A 22,581-nucleotide genomic window follows, 5' to 3' on the forward strand; every position below is an offset into this window, starting at 1 on the left:
TCTTATATCATCAGAGACATTTGATGTACAGAAAATAATAGAACTCTTCAATTGTTTAACTAAATTAAATGATTTAATTATTATAAAAAAATAGAAAATCATGTGAATTTTACACTATTTAATATTATTCATGCATGATTTTTTTAGAGCATGAACACGAACCGTCAGAATTATGTCTATTTCTTTACATTAATGATTAAACTATTCAATTGGATGGAGTAATTAAAAAGGAATTTCAATTTAAAAATCGATCTCCCAATATTTTTTAAAAGTAAATTCATAAAGTAATTTGATGTGATACATTATATTAGAAAGTTATTTTTATTCTAAAGTAGATATATTATATTATATGAAACTATATTATATAATATGAGATTGGTTAAGATAGTTTGTAAATAATAGTGAGATTTATAAGTTGAAATTTGTGAATAGTAGTGAATAATTATGATCTCAACTCATCTTTCAATTCAAATCGACTAATTGTCTATAAAGTTAGGTAAACTCGCTGGATTCGAAATAGCAATTTATACTTTAGATAGGACACGCACATGACCCTATTTGACAAAGTTATTCAAATGGCTGTCATTGATGAAATTACATGTTATTTTTACGATTATGGTAGTAGGTACGTACCAACATATTTAAATGGTGAAGAAGGTAGGTATGAATCTTCGTGTTCTTCTAAAGGTTTCGAATTTATTATATGCATGATATCAATTGCGAGAATATGATCTGATCTTTAGATCAGTCCCGAAATTGCCCAAAAGAATTCCAATTATTTAGTTAAATATCTTCATGTTTTCTCGAAATCCGAAAAACTAAATACAAAAAGATGGAATGAGTAAAACTTTGTAGCTGAAAAGTGACATTAATAAAAAAAATTTATAATCATTCGTCGGTATAATTTTCTAACAATTCAAAAAATGATACTCTATAAATCTTATACTAGTTCTATATATATATATATATATATATATATATGCTGTGTTAATTCATGTATTCATGAGTTTGTGCATGAAGAAAGGATTTTTTTAAGAAGGCTACGAAGAACATTAATATAGTTTCATTTAGGCAATACGAAAAGAGTAACATCAATGGCAGAGTTGTTAATCGTCGTCATAACCAGCCATCATCAGTCTTTATTTAAAAGAAAATGTTTTGAATTGGTCGGGACGACCGACCTCATGGACTCGTCTAGAAGTAGCTAAGAAATTTCGTAGCATTTAAGGAGGGGTTTTTTAGGATACCTAGCTCATGATCAGTATTTTGCGTAAATTTCATACGAACATGATACCCAAAACCCCAATTATCAATCATCATCATCATCTCTCAAATTAAGTTTTTTACTTATTGCGTCGTGGCATGCATGCCTGTGGTAGAATGCTTTGATCCTCTCAAGGCCATCTTCAAGGTAAGCAGGCTCAACAGCAAAAGTTATGCGTATCCAATTTTTCAGGCCGACAGAAGACCCTGGAATTAATATGCAATTTCATCTATCAGAAATGATCAGGCAAACCCTTTTTTTTTCCCCCTTTAAAAGACAATATCAGATCTGAGTCTCATGACTTCAAAACCATTAGAATTAGAAACTTCAAATGCATGCATGCATGCTGGATATATACTCTGTTCTTACCTGGTAGAACAACTACAGATTCCTCTTTCGCCAGCTTGAGGCAGAAATCCATATCGTCACTGATATCTTCAAGTAGTGACAGGTTTAATTCCACCTGAGTGTGTGTGTGTTTTTTTTTTTTTTTTTAAAAATAGAAATTATTCATTCAGTTAATCAGAAGTTTTAGGTGAAGAATTGCAAATGAAGTACCTCTTATTATTATTATTATTTAATGTCCTTACCATCACAGACATAGATCCTTCGGGTTTCTGTGGACATGTAAGGCAAGGAATCTCTTTAACTCGATCATAACAAATATCTGCATCTTCTCTTATTATGTTGATTATTTTTGAGAAGTAATCATTTTTAGTATTCTCAAGGATCTGAGGGACTGCTCCCTGAAACGTCAAAATATATGAGGATGGCTGGAAAAGGCAATGAATTAAACAGGCCAGAGGATTATATATAATTTATCATATACATGTAGAACCATGCATAAGCCTGCATACCTCGTTTTAATATGAGTTTTTGGCAGATATATTATTAGAGAAATGATATTTGTAGTTCTAGAATGTGTAAGTTTCGTGTATTATTTAAAAAATAAAAAATAAGCATGGATGGTACCATAGACTTTATTTAACATTAAATTGCCAAAAGCGACTTCCAAGAAGTAAATTGCTAAAAAATATAAAAATGAAAAAATATATCTTGAGATATGCATGCACCTGGATGAACGTGGCGGGAACCTGGGAGACGATTATATAGTTTTTAAGGCTGTCCACGACCTGGGAATTATAAGAAAATACAGAACCATTTAATTTTTTGCAATATTATTTATGGTTTGACATAATGTAAAGCAATCGATCGATATGTTTGACGACTTGAAAATCAAGGAATTGGCACAAACGAAGTAATATGTCTGAATATTCGAACTTGCCAGCAAAGAAAGTAGAGATGATTTGTGTTATACACTTCCACTCGCAATATAATAAGCTGCTAGCACATAAACAATTAAGCATATATCATTGTTTAGCTCGATCGTTCATGGCCTTGCCTTCTAATTTTAGCGACATTTTTTGTGGATTGTCCAGCAAAAATATATTCGAATTACGTACGACCCTTTAAAGTTAAGTCACACCTACTAATTTGAAAAATTTTATTTATCATCATTTTTCTCATTATCTTCTCATGATGTGACATTAAATGATAGGTTTACGAGTAAAACATAACAAATAGTCTCTAATTATCTGATGCTATATCATAGAATGATGAAAGGATGATGAATAACATTACTCTAGTAATTTGTACAGCTCTAAACTAATTGGTTAATTTTATAATTACAACCCTTTAAAATCATTAAGAATCACACGAAGAATTTATTCCTTTTAAAAAATATAGAATTAATTTTTCTCACAAATCAGGAAGGAAGCAAACTCCGATAAAAAACAATTATCACTGAAAGACCGTATGATCAGTGACAAGATCATGTTGTTAAGAGTACTAATTAGCCAGGAATATATAAATTTATAAGATAAAACATCCTTACCCCACATTTTTTAAGGATGCCGTGGGGGTCATTTGTAACAATCCAACCAAGCCTCCAACCAGGAACAATCCATCTCTTTGATATCGAACCAACTGTAATAACTGGCACAATTGATCCAAACTCTCCCATTGGCACAAATGGCTTGCTCCCAAAATTTAGATGGTGATAGACCTCATCAGCAATCACGAGAATCCCAAGCTTTTTTGCAGTCTCAGCAACCTATATAATAAATTAGCATGAAAACAAAACAAAATTAAAGCTGCTTTGATATCAAATACTACATGATAATTAAAAAAAAAGGGAATTTCCATGCATATATATACGCATGCACTATGCAGTACCTGTTTCAAATGTTGGTACGTGAAGACGTTTCCACAGGGATTGCCGGGACTAATGACAACAATTGCAACAGTGTTGTCATCTGCAAGAGCTTGAACAGCTTCAAGATCGATCTCCCAATCCTGTTCAGATCGAAGGTCATAATGGCGGACTTGGAGATGGCTTAGAGAAGCACGAGCATTATAGAAGGGGTAGCCTGGTCTAGGTAGCAAGATGTTTGCACCAGGGCGAGCAATGACGGATATTACGATTTCTATGGCATGTGTGCAACCAGCCGTTACGAAAACATCATCTGGTGATAGTTGGCACGTAAGATCCCGGGACATATATTCAGCAATAGCCCTGTACATCAAAAAGAACGGATGTATCATGGTAGGCATCAATTTGAATCAAATTATATATGTACAAGACTAATTCCTCTGTTTTTATTGTTTGTTTTGATGCATGCGGTTTTTTATTTGATATTCTGTAAACCCAAGTGTCATTTTGTTATCACGGTATTTTTTCGTCATAAGTGAGGACTTATTAATAAAATTAGAATGGAGTTGCTACGTGGGTGGCTTCGTGCACTTCTCTTAAAAAAAAAAAAAAAAAAAAGAAGAAGAAGACGATGAGTAATTCCTCTGTTTCATTCATTTTGCATCTATGGTGCTTGAAGTATATTAAGACTCCCAATGGATTCTTTAGACACAAGAATACTTAAATCGTAAGATCAAAAGCAATTAATTAGCCATTTTGTAAAGTACTCTCCCCGATTACTGGGAATACTCCACTTAAATATTGGCCGTCTATGCCTGCATATCAATAATAGACATGGAAAGGATTTATAGCAGAGCAAGCGTAGGTACAGCAAGCCTACCTTCTTGCGGACGGAATGCCACCAGCGGGAGGATAGCAGTTGAATTCAGAGGATCGCAGGGCATCAACGATGGCGTTTTCGGATGAAGTATCACTCCGAAAGCATGGAAATGCAGAGGGATCGCCGTGGCCAAGATGAATGGTGGGCTTCCCTTCGTTTACAGCTTTTAGGTTTTCCATCAACTTGACGAGAACACCTTGGATTGTCATCCCCGATGCTGCGTTCACCTCCTCATTTCCCTGGAAACCCCATTTCTCGCCTTCGCTTCCCATGTTTTGTCCTCTGCTTTTTCAGTGGAGAAGTGGTTTGCTCTGGCCCTTGGGGCTTGGCTCTAGCTTTTGAACTATTATTCCAATGTTGCAGCATGGTGCATGTTGAACCGAAAAGGTAGTTGGGACAAAAATGAGGGAAGAGGTTGAGTTTTGTTTTTATAAGGAATACTTTTATAAAAGGGAATTCGGTAAAGAAAAATATATTTTACAACATTTATTATTTATTTAATGATAATCAAAATATTTATATGAATAATATAAATGTCGTATTCCTATATCTTTCTCTGTTATTTAAAGTCATTAAATTCGAATAAAAATTTGATTATTTTAATTAGTGAGAATAATAAATTTCTTTATCACGAATAGTTGGATAGAGACGAGTATTCACTACCTCAGTGTTAACTACTATGTAGATCTTATGCCTAAAAGGAAAAATTCTATACACTACGTTATCATATCATTACGTAAGATATGACACGTTTATCATTATTGAATGATCATTTATTGAATGATCTTTTATTATCTAGTGATAATAAATGTGACACATCTTACATAATATAATAAAAATAAAATAAAAATATAATGTATAACATTACTCTTTCACTAGTGATTGTTTACTTACCCAAAAGAACCTTAAAAAATGAAATTGTCTGGCAAATTCAAACTCCACAAAGAAAGTGGATTTTATATTGGCGTTTCTTTATTTTTTGGGCTTGATGACCATTACTTGGGCCGAGGCTCTTGTTCGGGTGGGCTCATATGGTGAACTCAACTCGAGTCGTGCTCTGAATGAGTTAGAAGGAGGAGGGCCTTGCATTGGGAAGGCTTGTGTATGCTATAAGCTAGCAGGCAAAAATGGTTGGGCCTTTGCCTTTAAGTTGGGCCTAGAATTACACCCTTCTCTTAATAGTTCTATTTCAAAGCACCATAGGATTGCCGAAAGAAAAGGTGAATCAATCTGAAAAGGGTTTAGTAATAGTATAGTATAAGAAGCGTAATTACTAATTATACTGATAAATTAAGTACATAATTAATTTTTTCTTGCGAGGATGTTTCTGAGAAGCTGAAGGCATGGAAATGGCAATAAAGTTGGGCATATACCACTCCTCTAAGTGGGCCTAACTAATCCGCACTTATGCCGAATGCTTATAGTTAACAATGATAGAGTGATTAAGCCTGAGAATATATAAAGAGCCACCACCACCATAGTGGTGTGTGAGTGTGTGTGTATATATATATATATATGTACGTACGTACATACGTGTATATATATATATATATATATATTTTTAAAACATAGTAGACTTTTATAACTGAGCAAATGACATTACAATGTTTTTGATACTATCTGGAACATAAACTAGATTTACAACATCATGATTCAGAAGAATAGTAACGTTCTAATAGAAAGTCCAAACCGCATAATCTATACTCTAAAATGACTAATTAATTATATATATTTAGTGTATACATAAAAATGGAGACCATAGTCATCTTTTTAGAGTTACTACAATAAGAGAGGCACTTTAGACACTTACTCTAGATCTACACATGAGCATGGTGTATATGACCCAATCTCCTTAGTTATCAATTAGGAGGTTCAAGCGTAGAGGCAACGACCACGATTAGAACAGCATGATATATAGGCTAGGGAACCCTATCTTCTTGTTCTACTTCTTGGATAATGTTCACAAATCGACACTTTGATGTAGAGTTGTTTACTAAGGCACTTGGTGAAGTTGTATTGATAATGACATGCACTATTTTTTGAATTATGGACGAACCATGTAACTAAGAAAAATCATGTACCAAATAGAAGCTCGAGCGAATTCTGTTGAACATGAACTATGATTATTTTTCAAATTTATAGGTACATAGAAATCTTGTCACGTCATGATTTTAACAATTTTAAATTAAAAACAAAGATGCTAAATCTAGTTAAATACTATATATATATATATATGATAAGTATTTTGAACCTATAATATTAATATAATGTTAGACATAAGAAATTTCTATAGGAGTCGTATGCATTTAAATTAAGCTATAAGAAAGAAAGAAGGAAAGAAGGAAAGACATGATGATCTCCAAAAAAAGGTTTAATGTCAATTATCGAAGAGGCCAAGCGTGTGGTGGGGGACCAATTAAAGTCGGGTCACGGAGGAGGCCAGCCAGTTGGGGAGTAAGGCCCACCGCCGCCTGGGGAAAAGCACACCACCCAGCTAGCGGCGCGAACGTGGCGCTGTCGGTCACTGCGCAGACGAGAACAAAATGCCTAAATGGCTCACGTGCATGTATGTCCTCTGTGGGAGAAGATAGATCAGATTCAGCGCTGGAGATCAGTACTACTGGAAAGAACATAGGAATTGGGTCAGTCATTTTCGTGTTGAAACTAAAAGATGATGGAGGGAATAGACGTGTGATCAGAGCCGGAGAATTGGCCCATCCTTCTTGTTCTTTTCCCAGAGATTTGAAAAAAAAAAAAAAAAAAGGAAAGAAAAGTCTATCCGACAAGCCGAAGCCCAAGCACCAATGAGTTTTATGATACCCCAATTTTGCATTGGTTTGGTTGGATATGCATATAATTAACCCTTTTTCGTTTTTTAATCAGGGAAAAATAGAAGCCTAACCTAGCTAGCTACTTCTGACATGACTATGACTAGGCTTTGTTCTTTTATGTGCAGATTTTAATTGGGATTACATCGTTTGATACGCTTTGCTTTTTAATTTTTCCCAGTTGCCCTCTACTTTTTCTTTATTCTAGGGCTTGAAAACAAAAAACTATTTACTTTTTGTGCATGTGCATATAGCTAGGCTTCTAATGCCCTAATCAGTAGGGACTAGGTACGTCTCTTGAAAGTTGTAATTTTTTATATTTTGTCAACCATTCTCAATTTATTTTATATAATTATTATAATTTTTTTAAATTTTAAAATAAAAATAATATTAAAAAAATATTTTATAAAAATATTTTATTTAATTTTTAATTTTAATTTCAATACATTTCATTTCATTTATAAAAATAAACTGTATTATCTTTCAGATTACTTTTTTTTATTCATCTTCATTAATGATTATGATTTATCAGATTGTGGATTGAATGGCATCCACGAACTACCACGTACAAGTTGACATTCTAGCTCTTGAAAATGGGAGGAAAAAAAAATCTGTATATTTATATGTCTGTTTATTAATTGCTGCATCGATATGAAAATAGTTGATATTTTGAGTTTCTTTTGTAATAATTATGTGTTTATACTAATTTATAATTAATAAAACTCGAGATAAATTACTTTACCGATCAAAAAAAAAAAAAAAACTCGAGGTAAATTACCAAAATGACAAACTAATAATGCATATAGAGCTATAGGGAATCATGGAGACAAAGGATAACTTTTTTATTTTATGAGTACTGCTGGGGTGCCGTTCAATAGTGACTGTTAGACGTGTTTTTAGACAAAATTTATTTTTTTAATTTTTTATTTATATTTTTTTTAATTTTTTAAAAAAAATATTAATACACTATTAGTCACCTTTTTAACAAACTAAAAAAATAAATAAATATATGAACAATAAAAAAGATGAGATAAAATAAATACATAATAGCATTATTCTTATTTTATTGTCTGTCATCATATATATTGTAGGTGTTTGGAGGGTCACTGTTGGCTAGTTAGTGCCTGGAAGAGCACATATCCACACATTAAAATATGGACATTTAAAATGCCTGCACATCCACACCGCACATGAGAAGAACTCTTGGAACTTTATAATGATAGAGACTTCTATCACTGATTTTACTTCACATTCGAGCAAATAGCTAGGCTATATATATATATATATATATATATATATATATATGCACACATGTATATGTATGTATATATGTATATATGTAATGCAATGGCTGATAATTGGGTGCAACTGCACGTTGATGACCAGGTTGAAAAACTTTTAGATGAAGATGGTGACAATTCCGCAACTCACCCCTCATGGATCTTGTCTCTCTTTCTCTCTGTCCAGAAAGAAGTGGTAGACAGAGAAAGAGGGATTCCCTTGTGAAACACCATCTTTGACTTGAACTAAAGTTCCAACTTTAAGCTATAATACTCATTTTTTAGAGGGAAGAAAAGGAAGAAGAGAATCAAATGGGGTTTCTAGATCTCAAGGTGCCATTGGTGTTCATATATCGATCCCATTTACCACGGCCAGATGGAGACCACATATGGAACAAAATAGCCATCGTCATCAAGCTTTGAATACTTTTTCATGAGAGGACACGACCAGAATATAATTAATACTTATTTTGTGAAGTCCATTTGAACAAGATAGTATTACTTATTTGAATAATACTGCATACCGTCATGTTAATTTGCTCAGTACTCTCTCTTAAAACTAATGTGGGTGTTCTCCATTTGTTTCTTATATATGCAGTGTATGTATTCGTCCAGAAATATTTCGCATGCATGCAGCTACGTTTGATATTGTTATTATGAACGAAATGTGTTCGCCTTTGACAATATTATATATATAGTTTATGATCTCGCATAAAGTAAAAACCGTAGATGCTGTTTGAGTTTTGCAAGAACCCCAAAGAAGGCATGCAATTAAGCTATTTGTCATATTATCATTATTGTCAAAATAAGCGAACAAAAATTGCACCCATGACAGTAAATTAAGGATGATTAGCCATTGTTCATTATATTCTATATATTAAAAAAAGATAAACACCCAGTATAGTATTTAATATTATTTGGACGAAGAAATATTAGTGATCCATCGTAGACATTGGAATTTGATTATGCAAGTAATTAAGGTTTAGAACTCCTAATCTTGAAGCAGGTGTTTATCAAAACTCAATTGATGCTCAATCGAGATCCCTTGGCATCAGTGCATGTTGTGAGGGGAGTAATCCCCTATACTAGGGTTGGACCGAACGGGCCTAGCCCAAGCAGCTCGGGTACGTAACATGGGCCAAGTTTAGGCTGAAGAGGGCCAGCCTGGCCCAAAAGGCCTATAGTGGGAAAATATAGTAGACATGCCTTGCATGGGGCTTGGTCAGAAGTGCGGGTTGCTCCTAACCATCCACGATTAAGGCGTTAGGGTCAAATTAAAGTGTCAAGAATGACCTGGACACCCAAGCACTGAAAGCAGCGCAGACAAAGACGCCGACAACTCAAGAGTAAGGTGCCAAGGACAACTCCTATACTCGAGTATTGACAATGGGCTCGCCTGACTATGGCCACGCCACATTAAATGGAAGATAATGCCAAGCATGACACAGCATGGATTGAGGTGTCAATGGTCGCCGCGATCAGGCATGGGGTCCTGCCCTTGACGAAAAGCTGACATGAAACGTGGTAGGAGGGGATGCGGGCGACACCCCCACGATCTGGTTGACAGGTACAAAAGATACCTTCTCGAATCTCTTCGTCAGAAGATCACACTGGCCAAGTATATAAATACCCCCACAAACCTTCTGGGGGCTCTCTCTCTCTGATTGAATGTTTTTCTCCTACACTCACTTTGTCACCCTCTACCAACGACTAACTTTGCATCGGGGTACCACGGTACCATAAGCCCCCCATTCTCTATCTTAATAGGATCCAAACCGAGTTTAGCAATGCGGAGTTGCCCACATAGTGAAATACGATCTCAACACATTGTTAAGTGGATTTGGAAGAAAATTAAGTACGAGATATGCTGATTTAATTTGTTTGTAGAGAGAACGTTATCGGGAAGTTGTAGTACTGTCTTCAGTGGACAAAACAATAAAAATTGTAGCAGACATATATGATGCCGGATGCATGTCTGTAGAATCATATATTTCTTCCCTTTTTTTTTGACGTAGTTGAGTCGTATATTTTCCATTACACAACGAATTTTGCTACATAGACCGAATGGATCACACCAGATAGGTGGGTCCCAACATGGTTTAGCCGGGTTCTTGTTTGGTGGGTCCAGACATGTTGTATTCGGGTTCAAGAATGGCGTACAAAATGTCCATTTCGAATTCCCACACAGCCGAGTGGCGAGGAATAACTTCCATTTATCGGTTACATAATTCTTTTTATTTTATTTTCTTTTTTTTCCTCCCTCTCTTGGGGATTGGAGAAAGAGAAATGCAGAGACGGAACCAACTGGCCTAGGCACTAGTGTCATTGGCAGATTGTTCTTTCGATTTGAATTAGAACTCGCATGAATTTCAATTTCCCATGCTTATGGTGTCTGAATCATTTGATGACATTTTCGTACGTAATAGGGTTAAGATTTTCTTGAAATTTATATGATTTTTAGAGATAGATGTTTATTTGGGTTCGAATGATGGACTCTTTACAATAATATTGGAGTGAAGTTTTTTTTAGATATTTTTTATTGGGGTTTGAAAAAATGACAAAGTCCATTGAAATGATTGTTGGGGATATAAATTTTTTATGCAATAATGATGAATAAGCACCTGTACGGACATGTGCCTTTTGGTTTTGGTGGGTGGGGTAGCTCAAAAATATAAGGATTGAGAAAAATAAATAAATAAATGAAAATGTGCCATGGAATTATATGCGTGCCTTGACAGCCTTTGTACTCCATGGATGAAGGGATGAAACTGAAACCAGTAGTAGTTATTATGTTGGACGTGCACAGGAAAGGCGATGGTGAATCTGAGGCCGAAGCTATATATGCTGTGTGATGCGTGGAGTTATCTAAAAGCACTTTAAAAGTGGAGAGAGATGGAGAATCTTTGGTGGGACTACTAACTTAAATACTGTTCGATTGTTGTTGTCGTTGCTGCTTCTGTTTCTATCTATCTCTTTCAATGTACAATTCCAATTGTAGTTGTGTTTGAGTAGGCTATTGTTTTGTGTTTTGGGAAGTGCCCAACAATCAACAAATGAATGCATTGTGCGTAGTACTAGTACACACAGACCCGAGAGAAGTATTATGTCATGTTCTGTGTCAAGTTCTGCTTTTTTTTCCCTTAGTTAAATTTATCCCAACACCACCTCTCTCTCTGACTTCTCTGACGTCCCACCACTGTCCCCCCACCCCCACCACTCTCCTCATACCTTTGCTTTTCCATAATTAAACATCGGTACCCACCATCTCTCTCTCTCTCTCATACACACACTCTCTGTCTCTTTCTCTGTCTGTCCATTTCCTTCTTGTTTTTTTTTCTTATTTAGATGTGTCCTCTCATCTAGTCTCCACTAATTGTATATGTTCATGGGATGATCAGGCATATAGAAAGCACAACTGAAGCAGATGTCTGCAAATTCGAACCAATATAAATCCATAAGCTTTGCAATTCTGCTTGATCTTTGTGGTACGGTGCGCTATGTCCTTTTACAAGTTCCCTTTTGTTTACCTTCTTGTGAGAAATCGTGATTGAAGTATTGTATCTCTGTTTTGACTATGTTCTTGCTACTGTTTTCTCTGCCTCCTGGTTTTCTGTGGCTATGGTATGGTAGTGAAAACATGTACTGCTGCAAAATGGTTGTGGCTTTTACCTATGAAGGACACCTGTAATCTGTGCTCATGTCTTTCTTTTTCTGTCTAAGCCTGTAATCCGTGCCTATGGGTAAGCCTGTAATCTCTCTCTCTCTCTCTCTCTCTCTCTCTCTCTATATATATATATATATATATTTCTGGGTTTTGGAGAAGTGTACATAACTTTGCAATATGGTCTAATTAGCTTAAAAGTTCAGTATTCATAGGGTTGAATTTGTTCATGTATTATGGAGGAGGGAGTCAGGAGATCAATTTCTCCAAAATTTGCAGGATGAAGATGACATAAGACGTTATTGCATGCAGCTTGCTAAATTCTGTTCTTGGTGTTTTGTCTTTTCAGTGAGTGTTTTCTGTCTCTCATGCCTGGCCTTTATACCTTTAGCCCTCTGATTCTTGTATTAGTCTTGGATAAAAAAACTTGCCGTCTAACTTCAGGGTGGCATGTAAAATATTGTTACTGCCATGAACTGAACACTGAGTCTCCGTTTCCCTTTTCATTTCTCATACCTGTTGATTTTTAACCAAAAGAAAAGGCAATAAATATGTAAACTTAAGGTTCATTTGAGATTGGTAAGGCAGAAAATTGAATTTCACATGGTTCGGTTCGTGTGATTTTATGTGTTTTTTTTTTTTTTTTTTTTTTTGCCAACACCTTGTAGCAACTCTTGGGTGGTATTATGTCTTCCCCAATTATTTTTTTTTCTTATGTATATTTATTTTTATTGGGATAAATTAAAAAAGAGAACAAACCTGTTGCTTTGGAGCAGTATTCATAATTCTCTAAACTTAGCAAGCTACCTAAATTATTGATATATCTGTGGGAATCATAATTTTACACGATTGATCTAAGAGATCTACTTTATGCTAATTTTCTCCTTCAACTTGGATTGGATTATATCAGTATATGCTGAGTATATATTCTCCACTTATCTTTATGGAATCAACTTTGAACTAAAACTACTCCTATCCCTTCTCTTATTATAGGGCTGCATTTCATTTCTGCCCTAAATTGTATATAAATACGTGTTTTACTTATTTTTCTCTTTCAGTTATTTCTGTTTTCCGAAGCTTTTTTTGAGGCATCTTCCATAGTTCAAAAATCCCCCAAGGCTGTATGCCTTGATTGTATCAAAAATCCTAGTTCATGAATGCCTTTGTGTTTTTGTAAGTGCTGGTTGTTATGTGACAAGAATCACAATCTTAGTCGGAGAGGTTAATCTCTTGGTTGTCATACCATATTCCTCTTAGAAAGTGTTTTGTTGTGAAACAACAATGTTCCCTCTATCTGTTACACACACATACAGACAGACACATGCATATTCTGAGGGGTGTTGACTCAAGCTGTCCACTGCTGACACAATTGTCAGATGGTATTTCTCTGCATACCTAAAAGAATATTTTTAAAGGAACAACTAAAAAATAAAAAAGGGTATAAGCATTTTCAGTATTGAATGTTTAGGAAAGACATAGAAACAAGTAGATATGTTGCCAAGATTGAGAAGGATACAGTTTAACTATGACTAGTACTGACAAGAAAATCACTAGAGAGAGAAATCTGTTTGCTTACATTGAGGTAACCAGTGTTCGTCTGCACTGGCTTTGGCTATTTGAATGAGCATGTGAGTCAACATTAGTTATAATTTCTAGTTAAATAACAAAATTGATGAGGGAATGTTACGGCAATGGGAAAGACTACCCAAACGACCATTATGTTCTCTTGGTTTGCTCCCAAGTCGTGTGATTTCATATTGAAATCAAACTAGATGGAAATTTCAAACAGTGGCATATATTCAGGAAGGATATGAGTAAAGTTGATAGAGATAAAGATGTTGAAATGAAAGGTTTGCAAGACTAATAAATTGATGAATTGAGTGTTACTAATGTCAGCAAATCATGTTTGACATAGAATGAAAAAATTAATTGAACGTTTAGTCATCTGCAATGATGGCAAGCATCCGGAGCAGTCAATGAAACTCGTTTAAAGGGTTTACACAATTCCCAATGAAGCTTGCAAAGAAGGTAAAGCAATAAAGATTCGATGATTACTAGCACAAACTCTGGCTTAACACTGAAGATTTGCAGAAGGCTTAATTTTCTGACTTCAACTTTTGCTGCAAGATCTTATATGTCATATTAGCCAAGCTTCAGCTAGCTACCTACATTATTTTTTTCTCCCTGGGTTGGAACACAGGGTCTGGTTAGTCTCTTTGAATTGAATTTTTGGGTGTTTTGGCTGCACTCTGTAGAGTCTATTACAGAATAGTCATTCTTATCAACGAAGACTTATGCTGGTGAGCCATAATTTCCTTTGTTTATCTAGTTTTCTTTTCTTTTCATAAAACTTCATGCATAGTTTTCCCAAATCAAGATTTAAACTTTTTGTTTAATTGAAATATTTAAAAGAAATACCTTTGACCCAAATTCAATATCTGACTTTTATTGAAGAAACCATGAAATAATGTCGATAAACTAATTTGTGTGCAAAATTTTCTTAATTTTGGTTTCTCACATGGCGGTGTTGTCTCGCAACAGAGCTTTTTTATTTTCATGTGAACCACATCATGCTTTCATTTTTTACATGCCTTGAGGCTCTTCTCATGTTTAAGACAAAAAGAACTATCTGGTTTTCATTTGCACAGGCTGTCCTCGTTGGCATCGGAAAAGAGAAAGATCCATTAGCATTAATGTTATCCCTTTTCCTATCCTTTTTGGTGAATATTATAATTGCATGTCTAATACTTCTGCAAATGATTTTTGAATCCACGTGCTAATGAATGGTTGATGGAACGTAAACTGATGTGCCTTGGGAAATTCTGAGAATTTGTGTGATCAAATCGTCTGACATTTGAAACTTTCATTCAAAACATAATATAGAAAATTGGAGACAGTGTGCAGTGAAGACTAGTTCAATTCTAAACCATACTGCCTCTGATGTATATATATGGTTTTGAAGATACCCAGTACAAAAATAATGGAGTGTAACTTTCATAAGACTTTGATTGTGTCTTTTGAAATAAGGGATTTTGTTCTCTCCTTTTATCTCAGGTCCTCTGGATATCTCAAAAAGCAGAGTGGCTTAACCTGGTTGCTGCAAATCTAGGATGTAAAGTGGCTTCTAGAACAAACCACGCAGCCCAACAATGAAACCTGGCTTTGACCTCAAAGTAAAGGCCTCTTCTGAAAATGATTCTGAAGTTAGCAGTCAAGTAGCTTCCAACAAATCCATCACCTCTGCAGGTCTCTCCAAAGACAGCCTTGATGACTCTTCCCAACTCACAGATCTTTTTGTTACTCGATCCGAGTTGGACCCAGTCACCCTCGACTTAACTCTCAACTTCGTCGCTGATAATTTAGGGGGAAGGGATTCAATAGGACTCTCATTGTCAAGCACGAGTGAAAGCAGCAACGAGCCTGCATCCCATGCTACAACAGCAGCCATCCCACGAGTCTTTTCTTGCAATTACTGTCAACGCAAGTTCTTCAGCTCGCAGGCTCTTGGTGGCCACCAAAATGCACACAAGAGAGAAAGAACATTGGCAAAGCGGGCCATGAGAATGGGCATTTTCTCAGAGAGGTATGCCAGCCTAGCATCTCTGCCTCTACATGGATCTCCATTCAGGTCACTAGGAATCAAGGCACACGCTTCTGCACATCATGGCTTTGTGCCACCAACCAGGCCCCCCGAAATCAGAAACACCCCCAAGTTTCAACATGGGTACTTGGGTATGCCCATTTTCTTGGAGGATGATGAGGCAGAGTTGTTGTGGCCTGGTAGTTTTCGTCAGGCTGCTGAGGCAGGTAATCCTCATCCAAGTTTTGTACTGACTGAAAGTCGAAATATAAAGTTTGTAGAGGTGAGTCCACCTGTGGACATAGACAACTCTACACCCGACCTCACGTTGAAACTTTGAGAGGATTGTTGCTTTCAAATCGGGCTTCAGTATCTCCACTTCTGTTATATCTCTGTACAGTGAGATGTGCCTGGCCAATGACTGCAAGCTTTTGTTCTTATAGATCTTTTCTTTCTCTGTCGGTTATCCCATCTTCCCTTTTGTGTTCTACTCTGTTTGTCGTTGTATAAGAGCTTCCCCAAGGATAATTTGTTGCTCCTATGCTTGTTATGACACATATCATGCTTTTGATTTAAATAACGTTATTCCAGTGTTCAGGTTATGATTGACATCCCCTGTTTTATCTACGTGCCAAGTGCATAGAAATCTATGTGCTTGTGAGGGAATGCTTGTTCCCATCAACTGTGCGGTTGCTGAAAAATTGAATGAATCATTCGGCCTGACAAACCCGAGCCTTGAGTTTATAGCTAGTTCTTCAAATTTTGCGTCAACTTAGATCATAAATTAGGGGGGGGGGGGGGGGGGGGGGGGTGGTGGTGGGTGGGTAAATCCATCAAGAATCTCATTCCGACAACGTCTATACAAGGCATCTCTAAAAGGTATGACTACATATGAAAAGGTTTCGGACACAGCATTTACATATTAGATGGATGAAGAATCTAAAGACTTGATAACTAAATCACAGCAAGCCGAACAGAAATAAGAATAACTCATGATTAGATAACTGATGGAAGTATTTGGCGACAAAAAAAGAAATGCAATTTTGTTAGACAGAAAAGGTATAAGCGGAAATAAAAATGGAAAACGAATCGGTTGAGTGATCTGTATGAAGACTAACCGTTACGCGTCACTTCCCGCTAAACATACCGTTATGATGATGGTCGTTCCGAAGCGTTACGTCGGCTTTCTATATAACATAACAATGTCTGTTCCTGTTTCATTGTCTCCCTACCAACATGAGGACTTGAAACCCATCGAAACCCCAATCCACAGGTCAGTTTCCTCCTCTCCTCGAAGCAGCAATACCGAACAAGGTCTCTCTCTCTCTCTCTCTCTCTCTCGTTCTGCCTTTTTTTTTTTTTTTTGGGTTTTGGTATCATACAATCATCATCAGAATCCACCAGTATCATAAAATCTAATATGCATGTCAGTCTCCAGATTTTTTTTTAAAAATTCTTCTTTGAATGCTAACATGCAACGCATAAATTCAGACAAAAGGATAGAAGAACGCCGTTGGTTTACTTTGGCGACTTCTTCTGTTCTTTCTTTCAGTTAGTTGACGTGATAAAAGTTAATAATAGCCGAAGATGGAGGTTTCTTGATTTCGCTTTTGCTCCAATTAGAAGTCCCACAACTCGTTTTCATTAGCCAGGTGTGGCTTTTAAGTCTAAGCAGAGATATATTTCTCTCTCAAGTTTTATGATGGAAGGTTTTTAAAGTGGGGCCTATGATTTACTGATGCAGACATGTTAATTTTAAAAAAGATCACTATTTTAGTAATCTTTCATAATATATACTTTGTGGTTCAACCTGTCGTTTTCGGATCCAATTTTATTCTGCTTCCTTTTCTTGCTCCCCAAGTCTCCGTTTCTGTCTCAAGCTGTATTTATACCGAGTACATATCGGTTTTCACGTTTGTTTTTGTGGATGAACTTCATGTTTCATGTAGTGGAAGCCTATATTTGTATAATTTGAACTGGTGCAACGCAGGTTTTGTAATCTCGGTGAACGATTCATACAGTTTTCTTACATTCACATATAAGGATCAGATGGGTCGTCTTCTTCTTCTGTTAATTCTAATCTCTTTTTTACGAGAGTGCCAGTCATGGGGTTGGTCGTTTTCTTCTAAAAAAGAGACTCACTTTGAAGAGAAAGATTCAGGTCCAAATGATGTTTCCGGTATTGCTGAGTTCTCCATAGATGGCTTTAACGATCAGAAAGGAGTCAGGCAGATAGAAACTGCTAAAAGGAAACTGGTTGGTACAAACTCTTGTTGGCAAAACGCTTATCGGCATCTCTTTGCTGGGTGCTCGGAGATTTTTGCAGTGGATGAGAAACGGTCTAGATTTGCTTGGCATCTGAGTGATTGCTTTCAGAAGGACTCCGGCAGGCCGCCCTTTCCTTCTTGTGACCCGAAATCTGCCATGGCTAAATGCCTAAAGGGCTTAAATGAATATGAGCATAGGGTTTATCTCGAATTCTACCTTGAAACCAACTCCATCTGCCATCAGTTACAGTTTAGTATCGTTTCTTTCACATATATAATTTGAATTCATTTATTTTCACTGCATAAAATACTAAACAGAGTATTTTGTTTCTTGTGCTATTTTACAGGGCTCATGCATTCAAGCAACAAATAGAGAGACTGGTGAATGAGCTAAAAAATTCAGCTCACTTGGCCGAAGAAAAATTAGGAATCATGGAACTCAAAACAGAATACCTGTTGAAGAATTCGAATGAGATTTATGATTCTTTGAATAATATTGATATTCGAGTTCAACAAGTAGCACTAACATCAAAGAACGTAGAAGATCATATAAGTGCGGTATTGAAGCATTCGGAAGCTGTATATGAGCAATCCAAGGGAATTGCAGCTTCTCAATCGGAGCTGCAAGAAAGACAAGTGGAAATGAGGAGAAGTTTGGAGGATGGGATGGAGATGCTTAAAGATTCTTATGACGTTTTAGGCCATGAAATAGATAATTTAAGAAATGAGGCCATTCAAATAGAGAAGGAGATACTTAAAGTTGGAGATGCAATGTCACTGAAGATGACAAATCTGCAAATCAAAGCCGATGATATTGGGAATATGGCAGGGGTTTCATTAGAAAAGCAACAACAACTTCTTGATGGCCAATCCACGGCACTTGAGGGTCTTAAAAGTTTAACCAAATTTCAGTCCGATGCCCTAGAAGAAAGCAGGTAAATAAGAAACTAAACGATAAATCAAATTCGAACCAATAATAGCAATAATATCTCCTAAATTTATGATTGGATTGCAGGAGTACTCTGCAAGAATTTTCTGAATATGGCCATAGACAACAAGAAGAGCTTCTACGGCAGAAAGAGCAGCTTCAAAGTGTTCATGACCACTTGATGGAAAATTCGAAGTCAATTTTGGCAGCTCAGGTTAGCATTTTCTTCCAACCTTACAATGTTGGAATAAATCCGTTGCTTGGATTAGTATTCATTATCAGTTTTACCTATGGAATCTCTATCTCTGTTTGCAGGAATCTTTTGAATCAAAGCAAGCAAGCATGTTTATTGCTTTAGATAAGCTGTTTGCTTTGCACAATGCCATGCTGCTTGAATCGAGATTAATTAAATCTTTCTTTGTTTACTGTATATCAATCTTTATCATCTACATGTTCACTAGCACGAAGCAAACATACAAAGTCAGACCCTGGCTATATATTGGTATGTCTACTACTTTTTCTTCTATTTTTTATTTTCTCTATATTATTTTTTTTATGGACATTTACAGCATAAAACTAATTCTTGTATACAGGACTCTGTGTCACATTCTTGATAGAAGTTGCAATACTGCGGGTTGCAACAAATGATAATATTGAAGAAAAATCATGGATAATAAATTTGGTCAGGTCATTTTTTGTGCTTGCCGCTTCAATTCAGATTCTCCATGCAATTTGCACATACAGGTCAGTCAAAATGAAAGATATCTGGGCAAGAAGATTAACTTTTAGATTCAGCATCTAACTGAATGTTCTGTAAATCGTGCAGAGACTATGAAGTGCTGAACCATCAGATCCTACTAACGTTAATTGAGAAGATTAATGGCATGGAAAGACACAAGGAGTTGCCTTGGGACTTGGATAGTGAGATAAACTGGTCTACATGGATTGATACTGACATACCAGAAGATCCGGACAACTTGGGAGACCCAGATTATATACTTCCAGAAGAAGTTGCAGAAAATTCAATCGTAACTAGTTCAATTACAAGAAAATATGATCTCCGCCGTCATTGCCGTCATTGAGAATTTTGTTAGTTTTAGTATCAGTTTTCGACAAAGTATGATATTAGCTTAAACACTTATCTGTTTGTTTATGAGTTTCATACAATTGCAAGTTACATGGAGAAATATCTTTTGTTTGTGAGGATAGTTAAACTAGTCATCAACAAAATTAATAGCTAGCTTCATTTAACTAACCTAAAGTTCCCGTGATATGCTGCATTTATGGGAAAACTACTCTATCTGGAGCAATCTAAGCTCTGTACCTGCAAACAATATGATCATAATAATGTAAACCTCATTTCTATTCATGCAGTATTCTCTTTAACTAACTAACTCAAAGAAGATGTATTTGTTTTGGTTGGCAGTAAGAACAGGAAGCATTAAGTTTCAAATGAAAACAAAAAAAGAAAACAATTGTGCTTTCTTACCATGATGTGATCACCAGTAATCCTTACAAGAGCAGGTTCCTTCTCTGAAATGGTGGAAGCGATTTGTATCTCTTAAAACAATCACCCTCTCAGTTACTCTTGAAACAATCTTCATCCAGGTGTGACAATCTACACAAACACGAAGGTTCTTTGTAATTCTAATCGGCATTCCAGTGGAAGTGTGAATTAGTGCAAATACGGTTGCTAGTCGCTCACTATGCGCACAAACCCACATTGCCTTTATTTCTTCATTTACATCATGAAGTACCACATCTGTTCTAGGGACATATCCAAATACTTCCATAGCATTCTTCAGTTCATTCCAAACCTTTTTATACTCAGCAGAGTTGCGAAATTCATAACCTCCACCTGCAACAAAAGTGTGTATTCTATTCTTTATTTGTATCCAACTACAACCGACCTCTTTCTTCATTCCCCTTCTTTCCATCATCTCTCTAACCGCCTTGACATTGTCCCACATCCCTGCGTTTGCATAAATGTTTGACAGCATCACATAATTCCCTTGATTGCTAGGTTCAATCTCAAACAATCGTTCCGCAATAACCTGTCCAAGAGAAACTTTACCATGCAGCCGGCATGAATTTAGTAATGATCCCCAGATGCTGCCACTAGGCCTCATAGGCATTAGTTTCACTACCTCTAGTGCCTCCTTAATGCTTCCAGCTCTACCCAACATATCCACCAAACAAGCATAGTGCTCTACAGTTGGTGACACCCCATAATGCTTTCTCATTTTGTTGAACAATCTTTGTCCCTCTTCGGTAAGCCCTCCATGGCTACAACCCGACAGTAAGGCAATAAAGGTTACTGGGTCAGGTCTAATGCCAGACTCAATCATCTTATTAAAAATCCCCACTGCATCTTGTATACACCCATTAATTGCATACCCCATCAGCATGGTATTCCATGATGTCAAATCTTTACTCCACATTCCTTCAAACACTCTCCTACAATAATCTATTGCGCCACATTTTGCATACATGTTCATAAGTGAGTTTATTATCGGCACATCAGGCTTTCTAGTGGACTTCACGATCTGGGCGTGTATTTCTCTACCACTATTGAGTGCAGTCACTTGAGAACAAACTGGTAAAACTGTTGTAAGAGTAACCCAACTGAAGCCAATCCCCTCTCCTTGCATCCTTCTAAAAGCGCCCAGAGACTCAGACACTTGTTCATGGCGAATATAACCAGCAATCAAAGAGTTCCAAGAAACAAGATTCCGGTTAGGCATTTCTTCGAATACCCTCAATACCTCGTCCAAACAACCACACTCTGCATATAACCTCAAAAGAGCATTATTCACCACCTGATCTGCTTCTTCGTTACACTTTATGATCTGGGCATGGACCGCTCTACCAGTCGAAAACTCCAATAGATCGGTGCATGCCTTCAATGCCATCGAAAATGCAAAATTACCCGGTTGGACTAACCTGGACAACATGCCACGATAGACAAATAAAGCTTCTTTTGAGTACCCATTTCTCGAAAACCCAATAGCCATTGCCACCCAGACCGATTCGGGTACGTGTTCATCTTTAAGGCCATCCTGGAAAACCCGGCGGGCCTCATCAATTAGGCCACAAACGGAATAAAGCGTGATGAACTTGCTCGTTAAGATGGGGTTTTTTAGAAGGTCATGGTTGCCTCTCTCTTTAGATAGGAGAAGGTGCATGTATAGCCTTCGGCCATGTTCTAAGGATTTCCTAGAGATACAGGCATGAAGTAGAAGAGAGTAGGACTCAAGATCTGGCTCAGCGGCAGCGGATTCGGACCGTGAAGACTCTATAAGGCGAAGGGCCTCATCTAGTTTTCCTGATTTAGTAAGAGATCTGAGGTCTGAATTTAGTAGAGGTCTGCTTTGTTTGCGAGTTTTGGGAACTGAAGTGGCTGTAATGTTAGTACTGACAGTTAAGTTAGTTGGTAGAGAAACGACGGAAATCATTATCCAAGCCTGTTCGATTACCTCCTATTCCCTCTTCATTCTTGGAACTTGGGGGCTAAATTTTTATGTAGGGAGGAATGCGTGCAGGCAAATAAAGTGGCAGCCTTGAGACGTGGCCGATAGAGAACTATAGAATCTTGGGGCGCGGTGATGACGGAGTAGTTGATCTTGATCTTTGATCCCCACCTGAAAACCAAAGCCTTGGAGCACCTATTAAAAACTCCGG

At 36.6% G+C, this 22,581-nt stretch overlaps 4 protein-coding genes across 10 annotated transcripts; 2 read left to right on the top strand and 2 right to left on the bottom strand.

Moving 5' to 3' along the window:
- Window positions 1–1,066: 1,066 nt before the first annotated feature.
- LOC121248138 (probable aminotransferase TAT2) lies at window positions 1,067–4,690 on the bottom strand. 2 transcript variants are annotated; one of them, XM_041146505.1, is made up of 7 exons: window positions 4,357–4,690; window positions 3,500–3,839; window positions 3,159–3,377; window positions 2,338–2,397; window positions 1,855–2,010; window positions 1,634–1,727; window positions 1,068–1,470 (listed from the first exon to the last, which is right to left on the bottom strand). In XM_041146505.1, exons 1-7 carry the CDS (start codon window positions 4,626–4,628, stop codon window positions 1,310–1,312), a joined length of 1,302 nt encoding a protein of 433 aa, XP_041002439.1. In that variant the 5' UTR covers window positions 4,629–4,690; the 3' UTR covers window positions 1,068–1,309. The 2 variants fall into 2 exon arrangements, with proteins under 2 accessions (XP_041002440.1, XP_041002439.1); XM_041146506.1 differs by lacking the exon at window positions 1,855–2,010 and having other exon boundaries at window positions 1,067–1,470.
- A 6,409-nt stretch (window positions 4,691–11,099) lies between these two features.
- On the top strand, window positions 11,100–16,307 carry LOC121248139 (zinc finger protein 4-like). 4 transcript variants are annotated; one of them, XM_041146508.1, is made up of 4 exons: window positions 11,100–11,949; window positions 12,095–12,204; window positions 14,326–14,425; window positions 15,180–16,307. In XM_041146508.1, exon 4 carries the CDS (start codon window positions 15,275–15,277, stop codon window positions 16,043–16,045), a length of 771 nt encoding a protein of 256 aa, XP_041002442.1. In that variant the 5' UTR covers window positions 11,100–11,949; window positions 12,095–12,204; window positions 14,326–14,425; window positions 15,180–15,274; the 3' UTR covers window positions 16,046–16,307. The 4 variants fall into 4 exon arrangements, with proteins under 4 accessions (XP_041002442.1, XP_041002444.1, XP_041002441.1 ...); XM_041146507.1 differs by lacking the exon at window positions 14,326–14,425 and having other exon boundaries at window positions 11,123–11,949; XM_041146509.1 differs by lacking the exon at window positions 11,100–11,949 and having other exon boundaries at window positions 12,070–12,204.
- A 709-nt stretch (window positions 16,308–17,016) lies between these two features.
- On the top strand, window positions 17,017–20,367 carry LOC121248137 (protein GAMETE EXPRESSED 1). The gene is made up of 6 exons (XM_041146503.1): window positions 17,017–18,221; window positions 18,320–18,907; window positions 18,988–19,114; window positions 19,216–19,402; window positions 19,494–19,644; window positions 19,727–20,367. Exons 1-6 carry the CDS (start codon window positions 17,452–17,454, stop codon window positions 19,980–19,982), a joined length of 2,079 nt encoding a protein of 692 aa, XP_041002437.1. The 5' UTR covers window positions 17,017–17,451; the 3' UTR covers window positions 19,983–20,367.
- Window positions 18,072–22,574, bottom strand: LOC121248136 (pentatricopeptide repeat-containing protein At3g14330). 3 transcript variants are annotated; one of them, XM_041146500.1, is made up of 2 exons: window positions 20,390–22,574; window positions 18,072–18,206 (listed from the first exon to the last, which is right to left on the bottom strand). In XM_041146500.1, the coding sequence occupies exon 1, from the start codon at window positions 22,353–22,355 to the stop codon at window positions 20,400–20,402; it is 1,956 nt and encodes a 651-aa protein (XP_041002434.1). In that variant the 5' UTR covers window positions 22,356–22,574; the 3' UTR covers window positions 18,072–18,206; window positions 20,390–20,399. The 3 variants fall into 3 exon arrangements, with proteins under 3 accessions (XP_041002434.1, XP_041002435.1, XP_041002436.1); XM_041146501.1 differs by lacking the exon at window positions 18,072–18,206 and adding an exon at window positions 18,470–18,593; XM_041146502.1 differs by lacking the exon at window positions 18,072–18,206 and adding an exon at window positions 18,767–18,893.
- Window positions 22,575–22,581: the final 7 nt, after the last annotated feature.

This window comes from Juglans microcarpa x Juglans regia, chromosome 2D (genome assembly GCF_004785595.1).
Source record: "Juglans microcarpa x Juglans regia isolate MS1-56 chromosome 2D, Jm3101_v1.0, whole genome shotgun sequence".
NCBI lineage: Eukaryota > Viridiplantae > Streptophyta > Magnoliopsida > Fagales > Juglandaceae > Juglans > Juglans microcarpa x Juglans regia.